The sequence below is a fragment of the Semicossyphus pulcher genome, unplaced genomic scaffold (genome assembly GCF_022749685.1).
Source record: "Semicossyphus pulcher isolate SPU_LCO1_2020_fin unplaced genomic scaffold, fSemPul1.0.p SCAF_23, whole genome shotgun sequence".
In the NCBI taxonomy this organism is placed as follows: domain Eukaryota; kingdom Metazoa; phylum Chordata; class Actinopteri; order Labriformes; family Labridae; genus Semicossyphus; species Semicossyphus pulcher.
The window spans coordinates 2,724,069-2,744,446 of NW_027211697.1; the positions used below are offsets into that span (position 1 = coordinate 2,724,069).

The 20,378-nt window shown below is 40.1% G+C and overlaps 3 protein-coding genes across 4 annotated transcripts; 1 reads left to right on the top strand and 2 right to left on the bottom strand.

Annotated features, from left to right (window-relative positions):
* Positions 1-270: 270 nt before the first annotated feature.
* Positions 271-14,159, bottom strand: nprl3 (NPR3-like, GATOR1 complex subunit). 2 transcript variants are annotated; one of them, XM_069674328.1, is made up of 14 exons: positions 13,746-14,159; positions 12,940-13,009; positions 11,336-11,374; positions 10,490-10,622; positions 8,704-8,778; positions 6,907-7,060; positions 6,638-6,719; positions 6,429-6,566; positions 4,694-4,850; positions 4,225-4,331; positions 3,862-3,991; positions 2,338-2,527; positions 2,051-2,243; positions 271-616 (listed from the first exon to the last, which is right to left on the bottom strand). In XM_069674328.1, exons 1-14 carry the CDS (start codon positions 13,939-13,941, stop codon positions 451-453), a joined length of 1,830 nt encoding a protein of 609 aa, XP_069530429.1. In that variant the 5' UTR covers positions 13,942-14,159; the 3' UTR covers positions 271-450. The 2 variants fall into 2 exon arrangements, with proteins under 2 accessions (XP_069530429.1, XP_069530430.1); XM_069674329.1 differs by lacking the exon at positions 11,336-11,374.
* A 1,723-nt stretch (positions 14,160-15,882) lies between these two features.
* LOC138602510 (hemoglobin subunit beta-2-like) lies at positions 15,883-16,515 on the top strand. Its single transcript, XM_069673973.1, has 3 exons — positions 15,883-15,974; positions 16,082-16,304; positions 16,387-16,515. Exons 1-3 carry the CDS (start codon positions 15,883-15,885, stop codon positions 16,513-16,515), a joined length of 444 nt encoding a protein of 147 aa, XP_069530074.1.
* Positions 16,516-18,254: 1,739 nt separating this feature from the next.
* On the bottom strand, positions 18,255-18,943 carry LOC138602514 (hemoglobin subunit alpha-2-like). Its single transcript, XM_069673982.1, has 3 exons — positions 18,830-18,943; positions 18,526-18,733; positions 18,255-18,408 (listed from the first exon to the last, which is right to left on the bottom strand). Exons 1-3 carry the CDS (start codon positions 18,925-18,927, stop codon positions 18,280-18,282), a joined length of 435 nt encoding a protein of 144 aa, XP_069530083.1. The 5' UTR covers positions 18,928-18,943; the 3' UTR covers positions 18,255-18,279.
* Between the last annotated feature and the right edge of the window lie 1,435 nt (positions 18,944-20,378).

The following is a 20,378-nucleotide window of genomic DNA, read 5'->3' on the forward strand; positions in this document are numbered from 1 at the left end:
TTCTCTTCTCAGTGATTTCACAGATGTTTGGAACACTCTTCTTTCCTCAAAGCAAAAATAGCCTGTCTGATGTTTACAGTCTTCTTCTTGCTGTCTGTCTCTCTCTACCTCTGGGATTCCTGAGGAGAGGTAGCTCGAGGTCTGGAATAATCATTACTCAGTGTGCCCCCCTCTGTGGTCAGCACAGATGATCTGACACGTCTTGGACAGGGGAAGAGAAAAGTTAAACACAACAAGACGTGGAGTTTTCAGTATGTACAAAATAATTTAATATTGTAAACAAAAAAAGGCTCATAAAAGAAAAATCCTGCACACATCAATACAATTTTTGTGTCACTTCATTTAAAAATAGCGTTTTTCAGCAACAACCCTTAGCTGTGAGAACAACGGGCTACTAACTGACATCTTTTTCAGTCGGTGAGAGCTGATACCGTCTCTGTCGCTGTGTCACTACTCCATGGGCGACTGAAAGATCGAAATAATGGGATCCTCATGATTGGTCACCACAAGGACGCTGCGGAACTTGTCAAACAGCGTCTTGAGCTGCGAGCGTCTCATGTTCTCATTGTACATAATCTCTTCCAGGTGGTGATGTCCCCGAAAATAGTGAAGAAGCCTGGAAGAAGGAAACATAACAGGCAGAACTTTGAGTTGAGAGGCAGAGTTTTATTGAGTCGTTAGCTGTTTAAATCAACCATGAGACAGCAATTTTATAGCACTGAAACCACTTTTCATTTCTGTGCAGTGGGTAGAAAACAAAACTGAATACCGTTGTCGAGCTTTCTAAACATTTTCTTTTTTCAATGTGCAAACACCTGGCAAACTATCTTAAATGTTCAGCTGGTATTTTCCAATAAAATTTCCTAACATTTGGGGTGTTGGTTGAGCTCAATCGGTAGAGCAGACGCCCCATATACAGAAGCAAAGTCCCCCTCGCATCGGCCACTAGTTCAACTCTGACCTCTGCCCTTTGGTGCATTTCATTCCCCACTCTCTCCTCCTCTTATTTCCAGTCTATCTTCACTGTCATATCCAATAAAAGGCAAAAAGGCCAAAAAATTTTTTCCCAACATTCCATAAATGAATTAAAATATCATCATTTCTCAAACCAGTCCACATTTATCGTCTTATTTCATAAGGAACAAAGCATGTACAGTGATTTATAACATCATTAGTTACTAAAACTGAACCCAGTTTTTCAGGTGCCTTTAGATCATATGATATCAGTAACCACGTAAGTTTATTGGTAATTACTGTGTGAGCTGGGTCTAATGAAGAAATCTGTTCACGATCTGTGTCAGGCCGTGCAATATCAATTTGAGGATTTCCAGATTGTGGCATGAATATGTGGTGAATTATAACACGATGACGCACACGGAAAAAAAGCACATGAGAGCATATGAGAGAAATGTCAGCTAATTCCATCTGCAACACTCTGATGAAAAGAAGTGAAACGATGAAAAGCTTTAGCAACAGTTTTTTGTTATTGGTTTCCTTTCTGTGTTTTTTTCATAAACTTTATTCAAAAAATTCTCTTAAAGGTCCAGTTTGCCGATTTTCAACCTCAGTCTTATTATGCTATTATGGGGAGCTAATGCCATTATGGTAGGAAAATAATGCAATTTCACTCTGTGCCTTTGGAGGACGCTATCCGCTTCTCCACTGGGCCCTGGAAAACTGGAAAACTATGTAAAACGCATCATCTGGCAGACCAGCCAGCTTGCTAGACTACACTTCCTCAATCTAGGACGCCCGCCTCCGATGTCATGTCTCGTTCAAAATCATCAGGTTTGAAATGTAGACTGCAGACCTGAAGATTTTCTAGACGTTCCACTGATATATTGTCGTGGTATTTCTGATTCTGTACTGCTCTGAGCCATAGCCTTGCAGCAAAAAGGTAGTATTTCACTCCAGCGTCTCTCGCTGGGCCGTACCTTCCAGAGGGAGGGGCGCAATGCACGCTCGATGTCTAAATGTCTAAAAGTAGGGAGCCAAGGGGAGTTCGGAGACATAATATGCACACGCCTCTGTTATAGTTCTGCTTTATTACCTGGCAAACATCCGCAGATCCTCTGGATTTTGTGCAGCAGGTATGTTCAGAATAACCTGCCTCTCGTGCTCTGACAGGCTGGCGAGCAGCGTCTCTGTCATCCTCTTGTTCAGCGGTGAGTCCCCACCGGGCAGCAACTCTGCACTGGAGTTGTCCATACTAGGACTTGTAAGGGTCATGTCATCACTGCTGGCTGTAAACAGGAAGCAGACATAGCATCATAGGCTATCTTTACACTGTTTTAGCTCTAAGAGTTGTGCAGAGGAGAGAGCTGAGTGAGGACATACTTGGTGAACCAAAGCTGAGAGCGCTAGGCGTACTGAGACTGCGGCCTCCTACTCGGGCAGCCAGTGGGGGGTCTTCATCTCTCATCCCGGGCTCATCCTCGCTGGGCGGTACCAACAGGCAGACATAAGTGTGCAGCTGGATCAGCAGGCGGCGCTGGAGCATCCACACCACCATTTGGATAAGCTGCGCCTGATTGGGAGCAGAGCAACAAACTGCATCATAGCAGAGCACAGGACAAACACGCTGAACATGCTCACGTCCCTAACCAGGGCACAGACGTTTTAAATGGGCTGTGGGTACCAGTCGAGCTCAAAATAGAGCCAAAAGTAACAGCCATGGCCTCGATCTTGTTCTCATAAAAAATGGAGGCTGCAGGAGCTGGAGCTGATGTCCCTTTACCATTTATAATTCATCACCGACGCTCAAGCAGCTCTGCCAAAACAAGATGGGTCGTAGGAGAACACCAGATGGTTCTGCTCTTACAAGACGGAATCTAAATGTACAGTAATAGCCGTGTATATACTGGGGATTTAACAGGACACTACCATTTCACTTTTGTTTGCCATTTAATAACCATAGTTACAAAGTCACTTCAATTCAGTTATTTGAAGAAAATTTATTTTTTGTTCTTTATGTGGAAAAAAAAACATAAATCAGTTTATTTCAACAAAATTGGGAAAAACTAAAATAAGCAGTGTTTCCCACAGGTCTGATGACATATACTTGTGGTGGTAGCCAACAGAAAAACGGTCTTCTACTTGTGACAAACAACAAATATGTGTGACCTATAACAATATTTTAATTTATTCAATATTTCTGTTAATTTCACATAACATTCTCTGTAACAAATACAGAACAAAACCATGTAAACTAAAAGGAGAAATCAACTGAAATGAATGTTTTAAACAAAAGTCCTTGTTTGTGTTACTGTTCACCTGTGTTAAGGGAGCTCAATTTGAGATTCAGCCACTAGATGTCACTATGTTTGAGACCGAAACAAACCATGAAATAAAATGAATTTCTCCTCAATGGCAGACTGAAATCTGATTGTGAATAAATTTCAGGCGAGAAATAGGCTATGCGGTAACTGAATCTTGAGCCATTTTTGAAATAAAAGGACTTTAAAGTTTGAGAGCCTGTGTTCTCTCCTCAATTCGCCCCATTAAGCGACAAGCGAGGCTGGGCGGACGCGAGTATTGGCGAATTGGTCGCATGCAGTCTGTCCGCACCATCATCGCGATATAGGAACAAACAGGTAGGGGAGGGCCTGGAGCGAGGGGAGATTGCCCAGTGCTACTAGTTAATCGACCGCAGATGGTGTCCTTCTCTCCGATGGATTAAAAATATATACTTTGGCGGCCATTAATATACCTGGGCGGCCCACCCAAGTAAAGTCTATGTGTGTTCTATATACATTTTATATACACATTTTAGGAGTACTGGCTGGATTAAAGTACATTAGTGTGTGTATAGTGTTATTCATGTGTGCAGATGTTAGGTTATTCTTGTATGAATAGTCCTACCTCCTGAGCTGGAGCTTCCAGTGGGTTTCTGAACTCAGCCAGTGAGACAGGCAGAGAGAACTTGGCTAACATGGAGGGTAGATCATGACCAGGAAACAGCTGGGCAAACTGCTCAGCCAGTGGCGAGTATCTGTTCACAGAGAGATGGCACAAATCATTCTGCAACACCGAGCTCTTCCATGAACACGGCTGTGATGAAATCATCAACAAGTGCTGCCAATGTCCCATTTAAGGTCTTTCAAAGCACATTTTGGGTTGATTTGAAAAAGTACAGACTTTAGAAATCTGAAAAGCAATGAAGATGTGTTTTTGAGACCTTGTTGAGCGCTACAGTAATCAGTGCTTCACGTCATGAACACTCACAGGCAGATGTTGGCATGAGGCGACAGCATGTAGACGTTGTTCTCACACAGCGGGTAGATGATAATCGCTTTGCCCCAATAAACCAAGTGAGCAGCAATTTGAAAGATCTGAAAGAGGAAAAAAATTACAAATGATATAAATGATGTGAAACAAGATGATCCACACAAAGAGCGCTGAAATTAAAAACCAACACAAGACGGTAAAAAAAGGAATTTGTGTACTAAGTAGACTTGAGTTGTGTCAGACCTGCATGTACATTCATTGTCCACTAGATGGCAGTAAGACACCATCAACACAGTAACCTCCCTGGGTAAACCACTTTCACTTTTAAAACATACACTTGTTATCGCATCCATTACTGCACTTCTAATAATTATGTTCAGGTGTTTTATACAGTTATATTTTTGTTGAGGTGAAGAATGTTGTTTTAAAGTGCAGTGGTGATGAAGTCGGTGTGAGTGTTCGGCACCTGGAGTAAGGCCAGGTCAGCGTCCTGAGCGAGCTGCTGCAGGTTTTTAACTGCCGAGCAGGTTTTGATGAGTCGCACCATCGCAGGCGAGCAGTCCACAGGAAGCTGGCTCAGCAGTGCCTTCTCACTTTCCAGCAGCAGCAGGGCATGATAGGGTCTGGGGGATGAGACAGAATATAAAACGGTCTGCTCTTTAAGGATGAAGACTGCCTCCTGAGAAATTAAAGAGCTTTGGTCAGACTTTGCAACAGAAAAGTCCTGTTCAAGTCCAAGCCAAAACAACAAACTGATGTCTGTGATGAAATAAAATCATCTTTCTACACAGTTATGTTTTAAAACAGTAATTACGCTTTTGCATGTTTTGTTCAGCCTCAAAAAAAAAGAAGTGAGAGATAGAAGTTGGTCACAACTTTGATGTCAGTATGCTGAAGTACCAACAGGGGGCACTATGGCCCACAGAAAACATGGACATGGTTTCTTCGATGGTTTAAATAGTGAGTCAATACTGAAGTTCCAAATACACAGACCTTAATCAGCTGTTAAAAACTCACAACTCTTTTGACATAACACATTGATGGGAGATTAGACTGTTTTGCTTTTTGCCTTTATGTATAGGACAGCTGAAGAGTGACAGGAAATGTGGGGAGTAGAGAGTGGGGGGTGACATGCACCAAATGATCTGCAGACCGGGAGTCAAACCTGCGATCAGTACATCGAGTACTGTTGCCTCAGTACATAGGGTGTCTGCTCTACTAACTGAGCTAAACCAGCGCAAAAGGGATCTGGGACTTCCTGTAAACCAAGTTGATAGTGCATCTGAATACACAAACAAAAAAGGATTGTGGTCATGTATAGGTCTATGCAGAGAGTGTGGGAATGGTCAAAGGGCCAGTTTGCCGATTTTCAACCTCAGTCCTATCATGCTATTAAGGGGAATTCATTATGGTAGGAAAAAACACAGCTTCGCTCAGTGCCTTTGGAGGACGCTACACTTCCTCAATCTAGCACGCCCGCCTCAGATGTCATGTCTCAAAATGGTCAGGTTTGAAATGTAGACTGCAGACCCAATTATTTTTTTTAGACGATCCACCAGTATATTTTCACTCCAGCGTCTCTCGCTGGGCTGTTCCTTTCAGAGGGAGGGGCGCAATGCATGCTTGGTGTTCTAGGAATGCAGAATGGGCAAAACCACGAGCTGTTTGTACAACTTTCTCCACAGCTATGCCATCAATTTCAAATATTATTGCTTCTATTAATTACAGAGAACAACAGCTTTGACTGACAGTGGCATTTTCCAGGGACGAACGGCTCCTTTAAGTATTTATGAAAACTTAAAAAGAATTTGACATAAAAAAGGAAGAAGAAAAAAAATCTTCCTTCCTCAAGAGATGTTGCATTTCTTTGCAAAAAAGAAGGAAACTATATTAACAACTAATAGTAAATGTTACACATTTAAGTGTGGCTATTTGAATTTAACACCCAAAAATGCATCTATAATTTCAAGTGTAAAAACACTCCCTTTCATGTGTTTATGCTTTGAGAAAGGGGCCACATATCTGGTGAGATAAGGGAGGCCATTTTCAGTCACAAGACAACAAGTGCTGATTGGGGTGTTGCCAAAAGATAAAAAAGGTACCACCCACACAGAAAGGTGTAAAAGCTGTCCTGTGTGCTTTTCTGTAAACACTTGTGGTATACAGTCAAACAAGTTGAATTTAAGTAAGTAAAAACAAACCTTATAGCCTTCAGGCTGCGCTCTAATGCCTCTGGGGGGATATAGGTGCCACCAATCATGTGGATCTTATGCGGTAAACAGAAGCTCACCTCCAGCCAGTTGTTAATATGAAGTCGCACCACACCAGTTGTACAAAGGCTGCAACAACAGACACATTTGCGTTAGATGTATGAACAATATATACAAAAAGGTTGAGATCAATCACACACCTGTCGTAAGCCTCCTTCAGGTCCCTGGCCAGCTTACATTTGGGAAGAATTTGTCTAAATGGGGAGTGGGGGCTTCCATCAGCTTAGATTAGAAAAAAACAGAGAACAGTGTCAAATATACTTTAAAATCAGAATAATAATAAAACATCACAATGTAGCTATTAAACCAACACCATTTTTCTATTATGAACATAACGTTCTCTATAGACAGCCTGTGACAGAGTATTAAATAGCTGCAAACTGTGAGGTGTGATGAGTGTGTATCTCACTCTCAGTCATGGTGGTGATCTCATCCTGGACTGCCAGCATCAGTTTGGCCTCTCTGGTCAGGTACTGGCAGCGTCGCTCCTCGTGCTGCAGAGCTATGGCGATGCGGCGGGACAAATTGTGCATGCAGCTGATGACAGACGGGTCAGCATTGGCCTGGAAAAATTAAAGAAATATACAACTTAGTGATTACCATTTAAACTGCATTTACAACATGTGTGCTTTAGCTTGTGGTTCAGTTTGCATTCATATCAAACATAAGCATCCTGTTAAACACTCTTTTAATATTCATTTGTGTGAGGCTAACACATGTAGATGAATGAAACTTTAAAACATATTAATGTCACACATTATTCAAATTACTTTTACTATAAAGGCCAAGAGACAGAGTTAACAAATAAGATTCTTCATCTAAACAATCATACTTTGTAATGCTATAAAGCTACAATAACCCCTTAACAATCCTAGTATTGTAAAGCTTACTCTTCAGTTTAAAGTTAAACTTTCTGCATGTATTCTTGCAAAATAAAGGTTGAAACAAAAAAACATAGCTATTCTGTACAAAGGAAAATATAGTATAATGTAAAATCATGTTTTTTATATCTGAATTGAACAGTCATTAAAAAAATGAATATAAAATACACAAAAACGACCTATTTTTAAATAACCTAATAGGACTGTTATTGTTTGGGACATTCCCAGGGTTCAAATATCACAGCAGCTTGGCAGATTTTGGCAGACATAACATGACCGAGTACTTTTTAACCCTATCTCGTCTCTCTGGGAATCACTAGGTACAGTGACTCAGCATGGGCAGGGACCGCCCTGTACATTACTGGGCAGCATGATTAAGCACTTTAAAGTTGCCCCTCCCCCCTCTGAGTTCCCATGCTCTCACAGATAATCTATAGTGGAATATTATCACTCACACACACCCCTCCCACTAACAGAACACAAAATCTATAAGCCCCGCCCACAGCCGTCTCTGACCTTTTTGTGCTATTATTTAGAACAAAGATAATAGGTTCATATGTTAGAATAATTTACCATTAATACACTACTTATTTTAACAGGTAGAGGTTAGGGTAGTCACCATACCAGCATTTTAAACTTTGATACGATACTAGTAAAAAACAAAATACATACTCGATACCCGTTTGGATACCACTGCAACAAAAAAGAACTGTCATGTACCAAGAATTGGGTAAACCAGCTCATTTGACATACTGTTAACAGCAATGAAAGGCTTAATGAGCAGGATTTTAATTTTTGAAATGTGTATTATCAATATTATTCGATCAGCTATTGTTTCGACTTAAAATATAGCCTCCTCTCTCAGTGAGCAATCATAAACATAGTGTTTAGTTGTGTCTGTATCTGCAGAGAATCTGCCCTTGATCTGTATTTTCTAATTCTGCTGTGTTTGTTACATTTGTGTCAATTATTGCTCACAGCCAACAGTCCACAGGTCGAGACTGTATGAAAACATAGAGCCCAGGTGACAGCGCTGTCTCTCCGCTGTCTGCAACATACGCTTACGTAACTTTTGCATCTTTATTAGATACCAAAAGGACTTTACAAAACATCTGTATTTGCCGTCCTGTGAGTGTGTGCAGTATAAGAGCTGCAGGTGACGGAGGGCGGAGCAGAAACACAGGCTGCAGGATGAAGCACGACTTCAGCTGCAGACAATCAAAGTCCTGCAGGGTTGTACGGAGCAACATGTCTGTGAAAGTATCGAACATTTTGACATCCTTAGTAAAGGTAGACGTTAAAGAATTAGGAAGTCAATTTCATACCCTCAGAGCGAACACCACATTAAACAAGATCATCGTTGGCATCTCTCTCTTAGGTGAAGGATCCGTCTTCGAAACCTGCACAGAAAGAAATCCTGAATTTATTTAAGATGCATATAAATAAATTACACATTGTAAATACACTTGTGCTTGGAAAAAACTATTGTGGCAAAAAGTCGATACTTGTCTATGCAAAAAGTGCGCTTTCATAGGTCTCCTATGATGTCTGAAATTTGGGTCGCAATTTGTCATTAAGGAGGTGGTGGGTCCTGAGGCTAGACCAGTTGGGAACCACTGTGTTGGAGAACAGCTCTACAATAAATAATCCTTGGCAAACCTGAAATGTTCGCTTTGGTTCATACTGTCAGAGATGTATTCATTAAACTTTATTAATTTATACTTGGTTTACAGTGAAAGTTGTTGTATACTATTGCAGAATAGTGTATGATTCCTGTTATTTTCACAGAAAAGCTTAAGAATTTATGTTCTTGGTAGGGGTGCACGATATTATTGGCACGTTATCGGTATCTGGCAGATATGTAATTTTCTGGCGATATTTTCTGCTGATAAAACAACGCTTTAATTATGCCTAAATGCTCGATGATTCCCTAAAAAGCTTGACGTAATGCTACGACATTAACTCCACGCGAGTGTGGGCGTGCACTGCCTGCACCACACCTCTTCCGTCAAGCGTGAAGAAGGGTGCGAGATGTCTGTTGCGTTAGGGCAGTTTTTCCAAATTTCCAAAATGGACAGCAAGGTTGATTCCATTTTATTATTTGTTCTGTGCAATAGGTAAAATATGCCCTAGTTGTGGCTATTGTCAGGATTGTCCCAGGGAGAGCATCACCAGAGCCTGTTTAAAGCCCTTTTTACACTGCCAGTTCAAGGCGGGATTATTACGCTTCTGTTACGTTCCGTCTTCTAGGTAGAACGCACAGAGGCGTAATGGTGGGGCGAAGTCGTTCTGCCTCTGAGCCGGCATTGGAAGTAGTAACAGAGGTGAAACACTTTGCACGTGCTTTGCTTCCGTAATGCCGGAATGCTGTGTAAAAACACACACTGGGGAGGTGATTGCTTGGTCCAGTGTAAAATGACCGTTACGGCGCTGAGGCAGAACAGCAGTGTAAAAAGGGCTTAAGTTGTATGAAAATTTAGTTTGAAAGAAAATGTTACATACAAATAAATATGGCATTTCGTACATAACCTAAGTTAAAGTACTTTTCTTATATTGCCCAGTGAATGTGTACATTTTAAAAAGCACTGTATTATGTTATTTCTGCATCTGCCAGTGTGCCACTACATACAATAAGAGTAGGCATGATATCAATTCCACTACAGGGGAGTCTTGACGTTCTCTGCAATCAGGTGGAAAAAATAATGTGCTTAATAAATCTGTATCGAAATCGGCAATCGGCAAAAGGGGTTGGAAAATATCTGCATATCGGATATCGCCCAAAAAATCCAATATCGTGCATCCCTACTTGTGTTTTTGGTTTTTTTTACATATTGTTTTCATTTACTTCATCGCCTTCATGTTGATATACCTTGATCTCTTCAACACAGAGTGAATCGTCAGACAAAAACTGTCAATAGGGGGTGCTGTCTAAGTTAAGACTTACCTGTATATAAAAGGTCATAATAAATAAAAAATAAAATAAATAAAGTCATAGGGTCATGGTGAAATAAGAGAACAATCATCAGGTCTCTCTGGTGACATCAAGCTTTCTGGCAGGGGAGAAACTGCAGAACATGGTTGTAAAGCTACTTTACATGCTTCTAGTAGTACCTGAATGATGGGAGGGTGCTGTAGAAGAGTAGGGTGACCCACGAATCGAACATTGTCTATCTTCAGTTCAAACTTCTTTCCACACATGTCAGATTTGGTGGCCAGGATGGTGGCCAGGATGATGTCAGAGAACCTTTAGGAAGGAAGAGCAGACTCAGTAAGAAAGGTGTTCAGGGTGGGATGAGAGGGCCCAGCGCAGACACAGCCAGGACAAGTAAGAAAGTTTCACTTAGCTCTGTTTAATTATATCTTTTACATTCCTGTCTATAAGAGGGGTTGCGTTAATCAGATGCATCTGCCTGTAATATAATTCAACAATAAAAATGCTTGTGTGGCTACTGGAGAGGAGGAAAGAGGAAGAGGCCTCTTTGCAGAAACAGTGAAGTCGCTGTATGAATGAAGAACGTGAAAGACTCATGCTGTTTGTCTTAAGTAACTCATGCTGCAATCAAAGGGATAAAAATCAAGGCGTTAAATTCCAGAAATAAATTAAACACACTGTAGACTTACCCCACCAATACAATTTGAAAAGAAGGTGTAGTAGTTGCTTTATTGTCGTTTTAATTTGTTTGCAATGCTGAGTCTACATGCTGATGGTAATATAATCAATGATGATTAAACTGAAATCATAGATGTAAACCATTGGACAGTACAGAGGAAAGCAAAACTGAAATCAAGAATTAACCAAGGCACTGATTCACTGGATCTACAACTGGAAATTTACAAGGATTTGACTGGATCAGGGTTGGGGATCCGTAAAGGACACAAAATAGGAAAGAAGGGAGTAAAAAAAGACAGGGGTGATCTAAGCGAAGGAAAGGTGGTTTAGAATGATTTTGGTCTTACCCTGCTACCAACTGTTCGTCAGTTAGTGGAGATTGTTCTCTGAAATGGGAATTGGGCCATAAAAAAGAAGAAAAAAAGCAAACAAAAGGGAAAATGCAACACACAGTTGGGCTGAATGCATAAAATGGACATTAAAACAACCCAAACAAACATGTGGAACTGTGATATGAAAATGCCGGTCTGAATGTTTATAATGTGTATACACAGCTCTGTCCCTTTAAGAAACCCCGCCCCTACAAGCCCACTTTCCTCAGCTCTCCGAAGCCTGCTGAGGCTGCACTTTGTGATGTCACAAAGTCTAAACCTGGCGTCCACAGCAGCCTGCAGACTGAGCTGAGAAGTCTGGGGATTACTCCAACATACTTTCACCTACAGATTTGAAACTTTACCACGTTTAGTATGGACATCCAACATTGTAACATTATATATATATGATTTAAAATGTGAAACAGCATAATACCCCCTCTTTAAGTGAAAAGGACAGTTAAAAAGTAATTTAAAAAAGAGCAGTAAAAAGACTGTTTTGCTGTTCACTGTTGTACATTCCTGTATCTCTCCGAAAGGTCACATTTTATGAAGCTATACAATTGGAGAACATGTTACTGAAGCCAGTTTGTAATGCATTCTGATTATGCCCGTTAAGCTAAAATTATTACTTGTAGTTGCTTTTTACAGCCCTGTCACCAAAGTTATGTCAATCCATGACCGATCACCATTATTATCAAAATAACTGCAGCATGATAAGAGCTGCATGCTCTATGCAAACAACCAAGACAGAAGGGTTCTCTGTCTGACATATCTGTATTGATTATTTTTTACATGCTGCAAGTGAGCCTCCATGATATGAGGAAAATCTGCAATGTGCGGTAACATTGTTAGGTTTGTTGCCTTCATGCTAGCTAACCTTATAGTTGCCACCAAATTGACACCAATTTCTCTGAGTGAAGCTGACGGCTAGCTGGAGCTACAATGGTGTGAATGCATGCTCCATATATCCAGGGCTCCTTCTGATAGACCAAATGTTCTCATACAGATGTGAATGCACGCCGTGTGCACGTGAAATAGTTTTTCTTAATCATTGCGATAACTGTGCATGTTCCTATTGCAATGACGATGAAATTATGTTTTATCGTGCAGCACTAGCTGTGAGTTTGTATCAGTTTTAGTGTTTATATTCATCATCCAAGTGGCTCAACACTAGCACAGCATATACCTTAAACAACAAGAGAACCATTCACAGTTTAATGTACTTCAATGACAAAAAGCATTTTCACACATGGTGTAGTGATTGTGCACGGATTTGAATAAACTGTCTAAACTGCAGTCATGCCTGCTGCATCAGTGTACAGCAGTTTTACTCTTTCTTCTTCTGCTCTGGTCTTTTCTGACCAATTCCTGTTTGTAATCTGACCATTTTCTATGAGTGACAGCTTCTTGTTCTGAAAGAATGCAATGTATGAACTTGGTGTAAAATCAATCAGTTCCCATTTTTCTCCCTACCAGAGCTGACAAAAAGAAGAACACAATTTTTTTTATTTAAAAATTATATTGTTTTAATTTTATTTATAAACCCAGTAAAATAAATTTAGGCCAGAAAAAAGTACCTTGAATCACCATCCTGATCTTCAAGACCCTCCCCGGTGGTGTTCAGTGCATATGGATTTCTTTGTTTTGCTTAAGGAGAGAAATAATAGTTCACATTATTATTGATGAAAAAAACACAAGACATGAATTTGATATACAGCCCTATTATGAGCAACAACAACCAATACATAGAGTTTTAATAACAATCTTAACTTAAAACATGTCAGAAAAGTGTGAAAAAACTTGTGAAATCAACTCTCTTTTGCTGTACGAGGCCACAAGGGCATAGTTTTTTACTGATGTTAAGGGTCTCTCTCCTTGGGATTGTGGGTCTACTTGTAACTATAGTTTATCTATCTGTATATATTGCCTTTTGCTAATCCAGTTTTCGTCCTTGATTTAATAAAGAAAACATGGGTGTGGACCAAATGATTAGCCCAATGCAGTAGCTCATTCACAGTTGGACAGATTTCTCAGTTTATTTTAGACTAAGCTAAAATCACAGCGACACATGTGACAAACAGGAAAACTGTTTTTCAGAAAGAGGAACTGATGTGAGGAACACATACTGAAGGAAAAATCCGATTTGCTTGAAACATTAAACTGTGGCTGACAGATAACAGACACTCTCTGATTCCTGCCAGCAGATTCATTAAATACATATTTCTGGACTGAATTAAAGCGTTTGTTATATGTCCTGCCTGTTTAAATGTTTAGCTATGTGAAAGTGAGACAATGAAGGCACCGGTTTCTCTAAATAGCACCTTACACTAAGTGGAGAATAGTGGCGATTCTGGGATTAACACTAATATTAAGCTAAGCCTACCTGTCAGAGATGACGGACATTCAGCCACTCTTTGGAAAGGGTACCGAAAAAGGAGTTTGTGTCCTCGGCTGCCAGAGCTAACCAGTATGACGCTGATAGGGCTGGTTTTATCGCCAGTTTTGTACACACTTTGGTGTGACTGACTGTACATGGAGTTTCGGTCATCTGGTAACCCGGCTGATGGGCTGAACATCATGTTAGCATTCTAGCTAACTGTACCTTAGCTGCGACACAAACAAGCCGGTCGCGAGCTGTAACGTTACCTACGACCAAACACTGAACGTCAGCTTGTCGCACGTGAGCGTCGTATTAATATGTGCAAAACACATACACTGATCCTGGACAAATTGCAGTCTAAACGGTTTGAAATCGTTAGCCTTGCTGTAAATTTCTCTCTAGCAAACACCCATACACTGTAGCGGCTGTTTTGTGTCACTTTCAAATATATTCGACAGGAACCAAGAAGACACATAAAAGGTTCCGCATGCTTCAACAACAGTAAGCGCTTGAGGGATATCACTGCATTATCATGCAGTAATAAAAATCTCAGAGCAAATTCATTAATTTAATTGTTAGAAATATTACTGTAAAATACCTGAAAGATAAGTGATGGTTAACCCCTTATGTTAAATAGTTTCAATGCTTTATTATATCCTTTAGAGGGTGCATTGGGCTGATCGTGGGTTCTTTCAGGCTGCACAATTTCTGATTTTGGCAAGGAGACAAAGAACTCCTTTATTCCGGAAATTAATGCCTTAAAATTTATGTTTTCTTTTCAATCGACTTTGTCTCGCAAGGGTCTATTTTCTGTTAAGTCATTTCACTTGCATTTAGTTTATAATTATTATTAGTTTATTATAATATTAATTATTAGGAGACCTCAGAATTATAATTTCTGTATAAAAACAGAATAATGATAAGTGATATGGGCTATTTGCATTTTAGAATACTCTTCAGTCACTAGGCTACAAGGGACACTTTACTCCACCAAGAAAAGACCGGGATACACGAGATAGACACAAAATTGTTGCATCTCTCTATGTACTGGCAGCAGTTACAGTCTGTCAACATCATTCGCCTACAGAGTATCTCGATTCACTGTTATCATCAATGTTAGATGACCGCAACCATAGCCTACTTGAAATCGTTCATTCCAAGGAAGTCTTGGATAACAGGAAACAAACATTTTCTCTCACAAAGATTGGTCATGGGTAGAAAAATTCAATCATTAAGTGTGTTCTGTAAAGATGAAACATTCAAATTCATCTTTACTTTTTAGGATGGATTGAGGCTGCCAAACCATATCACTCAAAGCTTTTTTCATAGATAACCAATCTATAAATATATATATATATATATATATATATATATATATATATATATATATATATACATATATATACATATATATATATATATATATATATATATATATAAATATTTTATATTTTCAGTTGGAAATATATCATCGTCTACTTTAAATATAAACCTTGTATTAGAGCCCAAAAGCTGTTATTAAGTGGATACAAGGACTGTATCATTTTTAAACGTGTTTTTTTTTTCTGGTAACTTTTTATTGTTGAGTATCATCATTATCATGACAGTGGTATCCCATTATGGCATTAATGTAAAGACTTAACGTTGCTCGCAAATGAAGTCGTGGAATAATACACAGAGAGGCAGATACAAATGATTAAGGTGATTTAGATGATAGAGGGAAATGGCGGTAGAACTGCAGATGGAGCTGTCCGAGGTGCTGATAGGTGACCGGCGCAAATATCTGAGACCGATCTTCATCCCGCTGCTGCGTGAACTGACCGGGCCTCATCACATGATCTGGACTACCCAAAAGGCCTACACCTGCTGCTTTTACTGTTTTTTTTTTAATACGCGCTGAAAAAGATAAGAAGCCTTTACTGTAGAAAGCAGATCTAGATTGGGACACCTTCTGGCACAATCTTGGCAGAGCAGATTTGTCCTTTTCTTATAATCTTTGTAAATCTGTAGAGCAATACTTGGCCAACCCACATGCCCTCCTCCACCCAATTGAATGTGTTGGGGTGGAGGGTAAGAGTTTATTTAAAAGTGGCATCGAGCTGTTGGCCCAGGCAGGACTTGTGTCACAAAGCAGGCAAACATGGTTGAATGGACAGACTTTGAGCGCGAAACCATCCAGGACATCTTCTCCAAGTTAGACTATGAGGTCGTGGGCCCTGCTGCTCTTTCCAGGTGAACTATCTTTTCTCTTTTTTAGCTCCTTAACGTGAATGCACATAAGGAAGTACTTTGTGTGTAATATTTTAAGAACTGACACATGTTCTGACATATTCCCTCAGGTGTCTGGTTGTCTACCCCTGGACTCAGAGGTATTTCGGAAACTTTGGAAACCTCTACAACGCCGCTGCTATCATAGCAAATCCGATGGTTGCAAATCACGGAAAAACTGTCCTGCACGGTATGGACCGAGCTGTGAAGAACATGGACAACATCAAGGAAACCTACTCCGAGCTGAGCGTGCTGCACTCCGAGAAGCTGCACGTTGACCCCGACAATTTCAGGGTAAGGTCGCGGAACTATTGAACCTATTGAAACCTCTCACCTTTCATGTTGTTGATGTTTTCTGATGCTTCTTTTGTTGCAGCTGCTGTCTGACTGCCTGACCGTTGTAGTTGCTGCTCAAATGGGTAGAGACTTCACTGGTGAGGTCCAGGCAGCTTTCCAGAAGTTCCTGGCCGTGGTGGTGTCCTCCCTGGGCAGGCAGTACCACTAGAGCGGCAGCAGAAGCCCATCACCTGTCAATCCTATATTTAAATGCTTCAGGTTTATATTATGTCTCAAAAACATAAATAAATTGAACTATTTGCATTTGAACAAGTTATATGTCTCCCTTGTGATTTTTGATTCATGGTGGCATCCTCTCATCCCGACGCTCTGTCAGATCTTTCAGTGTTTCATGACGCAGAAGGTATCCATCAGCGTCTGTCTGAGACGCACTGGGCTTTGAATGAAACGTAAACCCATGATGATGATTCAAGTTAGAAACAGCACACATTGACGCATAGTAGAAAGACCAAGAAATCAACTTGTCGCTGGTCGTGAAAGACTGGTGATGGGCCAAACAGCGCTAGACTCTTGGCCAGAAAACTGTGTTTGAGACCCTCGTGAATCTAAAATTTAACATCGAGTCATTTCTTGAATCAATCTCATGATATCTGCTCTAACGACAACTCCATGCTTTTATGGTTTATATATGTATATGTATTTATAGTTCATGGGAAATAATGTATATACATACATTACACCTAGACATTACATTATTTGAGACAGCATTACTACTTCTACAAATAATAACAACAATAATAATAAGCCTTTAATGCATACAATGTAACATTAAATGCATTATTAGATTTTTGTACATTGTGATATTACAGCGTAATACCACAGAACAATACCACAATACATACTATACATAGCACAAATAATAATAATAATAATAATAACATTATAAATAATAATAATAATAAGCCTAGCGCTTTATTTGATATTATAATGTAACACTTTAAATGCATTTTTTTGTACATTGTGAAATAACAGTTTAATGATCTTAATACCACAGAACAATACACAGAATATATATGTTTCACAATATGGATTACACTATACTTGTACATATATACATGTTATACGTATAGCACCAATAATAACAACATAATAATAATAATAATAGTGATAGAGATAGATAATTATAATTATAATTATGATACTGGCGCTTTAGTGTATATAACATTTTGAATGCATTATTTGCATAAATATTTTTATACATTGTGAAATAACACTTTAATGGTATGAATATCATAGAATATATATGTTGATTACACTATACTTTTTTTTGTATTAAGTTTCCACTGTTTCCCTGTGCCTACACTATAAGTACCTTGTAAGTGCCCTTAAAAATTTAGTCACGAAGATTTCAGTTTCGCACTTTTTAGCGGCACCTTTGGCAGTACATAGAAGTTGTATCTGTAGTCATCGATCTTTTCTTTGTTTGTTCAGAACATAGTAGATTACTGTTTACTCGCAACACTTGCAGAGACCGGAAAAGGAAAACGCGACGCGTCACTTGTGATTTTTTTTTGCCACAGACATCCAGTCCATAAAAATACTTCTGCAAATGCAAAGGCTTTCATCGGTGGGCCTTAGGCTCAGTCACCATTGTGTTACCTCATTCAGCGACATCTTCGAGATTATACCTTTAACATAAAGTTATGTTTTATCCTCCTTTCTCACACTCTGTAATTTAAATGAAAGTGACTCAGATGAAGGCAGTCTAAAAAGGAAAGCGACCGTCAGCGAGGAAGATCAAGAGTTACAACCATGACAAAGGCATATATAATGGCATATAATTTAAATAAAATCACTCCAACACAAAAACAGTTCCATTGCATTTGATCTTTTATTCATATATTCAGACTGACAGAGAGTATGCAAGCACATGCTGCCTTCCGTCACCTGCCTCCTGCGTCTCCTTCACCGTTTATCTGTACTTCTCGGACAGGGCACGAGCCAGGGCGGACAGGAACTTGTCCACAGCCACGTGCACCTCGGGGGTGAATTCGTTGGGGAACATGGAGGCAAAGACCACGAGGATGTTGTGGGAGAGAATCTGACAGAAAGAGAAGAAATACATTAAATTTAGAAATTCATCAAGCACCGAGAAACTAATGGATACATTTTGTTTAACAGTTTGTAAAACGTGTTAATGATCGTCAGTGACGGGTACCTTGAAGTTAGCAGGGTCCACACGCAGGGTGAAGGCGTGCAGCTCACTGAGGTCAAGAAGACCACCAGTCAGGTCGTCGATTTTGGACACAGCATCTGCAACTCCACTCATCACGGTGAGTCCGTGCTTTCTCACCGGGGCAGAGCCGGGGCTCAAGTCCTTCCAGTGGGAGAAATAGGTCTTGGTCTGTGGGTACACCACCAGCATCCTGAGTAACAAATGTGAGAGTGTAAATGAGTAAAAATTAGATTTTTTAAAAAGCAATAAAAAAATGGTTCCATTCGTCTTTCGGGGTGGTATTTACCTGGACATAGCATCGCAGCCGATTTCCTCAGCCTTGCTAGACACCAGAGACCAGAAGGCCTTGACTGCGGCCTTGTCCTTAGCATTGAGACTCGTCATTTTGCTGATTGTTTGGTTGAAGTTGAATGCTGTGAAGAGCCCAAACCGCGGCTGCTTTTATACAATTAACAGGGCATGGGCACACCCGGCCCACCTCCGAGATTAGCTGCGTGGCATTTGGAACGGTTCCAGATCTTGCAGCTTAAATGAGATAACCTCAAAAGACTCCTCAGGGTGCCCCTGAACGCCACGAAACCGAACGTTTATCTTGGTGTTATCTCTCGTGTTTAAAAGCAATGAAGAATATGATTGAATAAAGAATGAAAGCTTTAAAAAAGTCAGGGGAGGAACATAAGTTACATTCAAAGTTTAAAATAATTGATCGTAATGGGCTGCTTTGTCCAAACTTAATGTTTCATGTGTTTGCCAATTAGATCAAAGCTTTTTGAGCTTTCTCCCCATTAAATCCAAAACAAAAACGAGACCCTGAAATTACATTATTATAAACAACTTTCAATTTAGACTTCATCCAGTGTAATTTGGTAGATGTATTCCTTATGATGCTGTTTTGGTAACTCATGTTGTATGTGAGTCTTTAAAAGGGGAAAGGTTCCATGCTCACATTACAACGTCAGCTTTAAAACCAATTAAAGACAATAACTTCAATAATCAAAATGCGAGCATAGATTTAAAAACACTGGGTGTACAAATCGTTAAACGTGTTCTTTGTAAACATATTGAACAGTCCAGGCGTACTGATCTACACTCTACTCTGATATCAAAAGATTGGGTACCAACATGAAGAGGGGCATTTGCGGTGAACTCTCTGCCAAGCTTATCTAAAGGAGTAGTGCGGTCTTTGCAGGGAGGATCCCCTCAGAGGGCAAAGCAGATAACGTTTTCAGAGCATGTAACTGATGCAAAATGCTTCACCACTCTGTGTGAAACTACAGTTTCTATTTTATTTACCCAGCTGTCTCGTGCGTCCACTGGACATGTTTAGCTTTGTGGTATGCTGATAACAACCCGTTTCACTTGCGTTTCTCGCCGTCGCGCTTGCAGGTGATTGGCAAGGAGGAATGGACGGATGCTGAGCGTCACTGCTCACGTGTAATGGACACCTCACCTTTGCCAGGTAAAATATAACTTTGAGTGCCTCAATAAAATGACCGTGCACTTCTCTGAATCACACAGGCCTTAATGATGACGGAGCAGTGCAGTGTCCTCATTACATTCCTGCTTTGGTGTGAAGCAACAAATGAAATTAGCTGTCGCGGACAGCAGCGATCATTTCCCTAAATGAAACTCATTAAATCACAACAAGCAAACATGCTCTGATTGAATAGAGACAAATCAAGTTTCGGACTGTCTCCAGCTGCACTTTAATGACGCATTCGCGTTGATAAAAGAAAATCTCAGTTTACATGACGTCAGTACTCCTGGCTGTGACCCATTCAAAACCAGTGCGGTGATTCGGCAACTTGCAAAAGTCGTAACATTTCAAAATACAT

Coding starts and splice junctions, on each gene's coding strand:
- nprl3 (XM_069674328.1), bottom strand. CDS start 13,941: ATGATGTTCAGCCCATCAGCCGGGTTACCAGATGACCGAAACTCCATG. Junction 7,061..8,703: donor ATGTGGTGTTCGCTCTGAGG/GTATGAAATTGA, acceptor TAATTTTTCCAG/GCCAATGCTGACCCGTCTGT. Junction 2,244..2,337: donor TCTCAGCTTTGGTTCACCAA/GTATGTCCTCAC, acceptor TCCTGTTTACAG/CCAGCAGTGATGACATGACC.
- LOC138602510 (XM_069673973.1), top strand. CDS start 15,883: ATGGTTGAATGGACAGACTTTGAGCGCGAAACCATCCAGGACATCTTC. Junction 15,975..16,081: donor GGCCCTGCTGCTCTTTCCAG/GTGAACTATCTT, acceptor ATATTCCCTCAG/GTGTCTGGTTGTCTACCCCT. Junction 16,305..16,386: donor TTGACCCCGACAATTTCAGG/GTAAGGTCGCGG, acceptor CTTTTGTTGCAG/CTGCTGTCTGACTGCCTGAC.
- LOC138602514 (XM_069673982.1), bottom strand. CDS start 18,927: ATGACGAGTCTCAATGCTAAGGACAAGGCCGCAGTCAAGGCCTTCTGG. Junction 18,734..18,829: donor GGCTGCGATGCTATGTCCAG/GTAAATACCACC, acceptor TTTGTTACTCAG/GATGCTGGTGGTGTACCCAC. Junction 18,409..18,525: donor TGGACCCTGCTAACTTCAAG/GTACCCGTCACT, acceptor TCTTTCTGTCAG/ATTCTCTCCCACAACATCCT.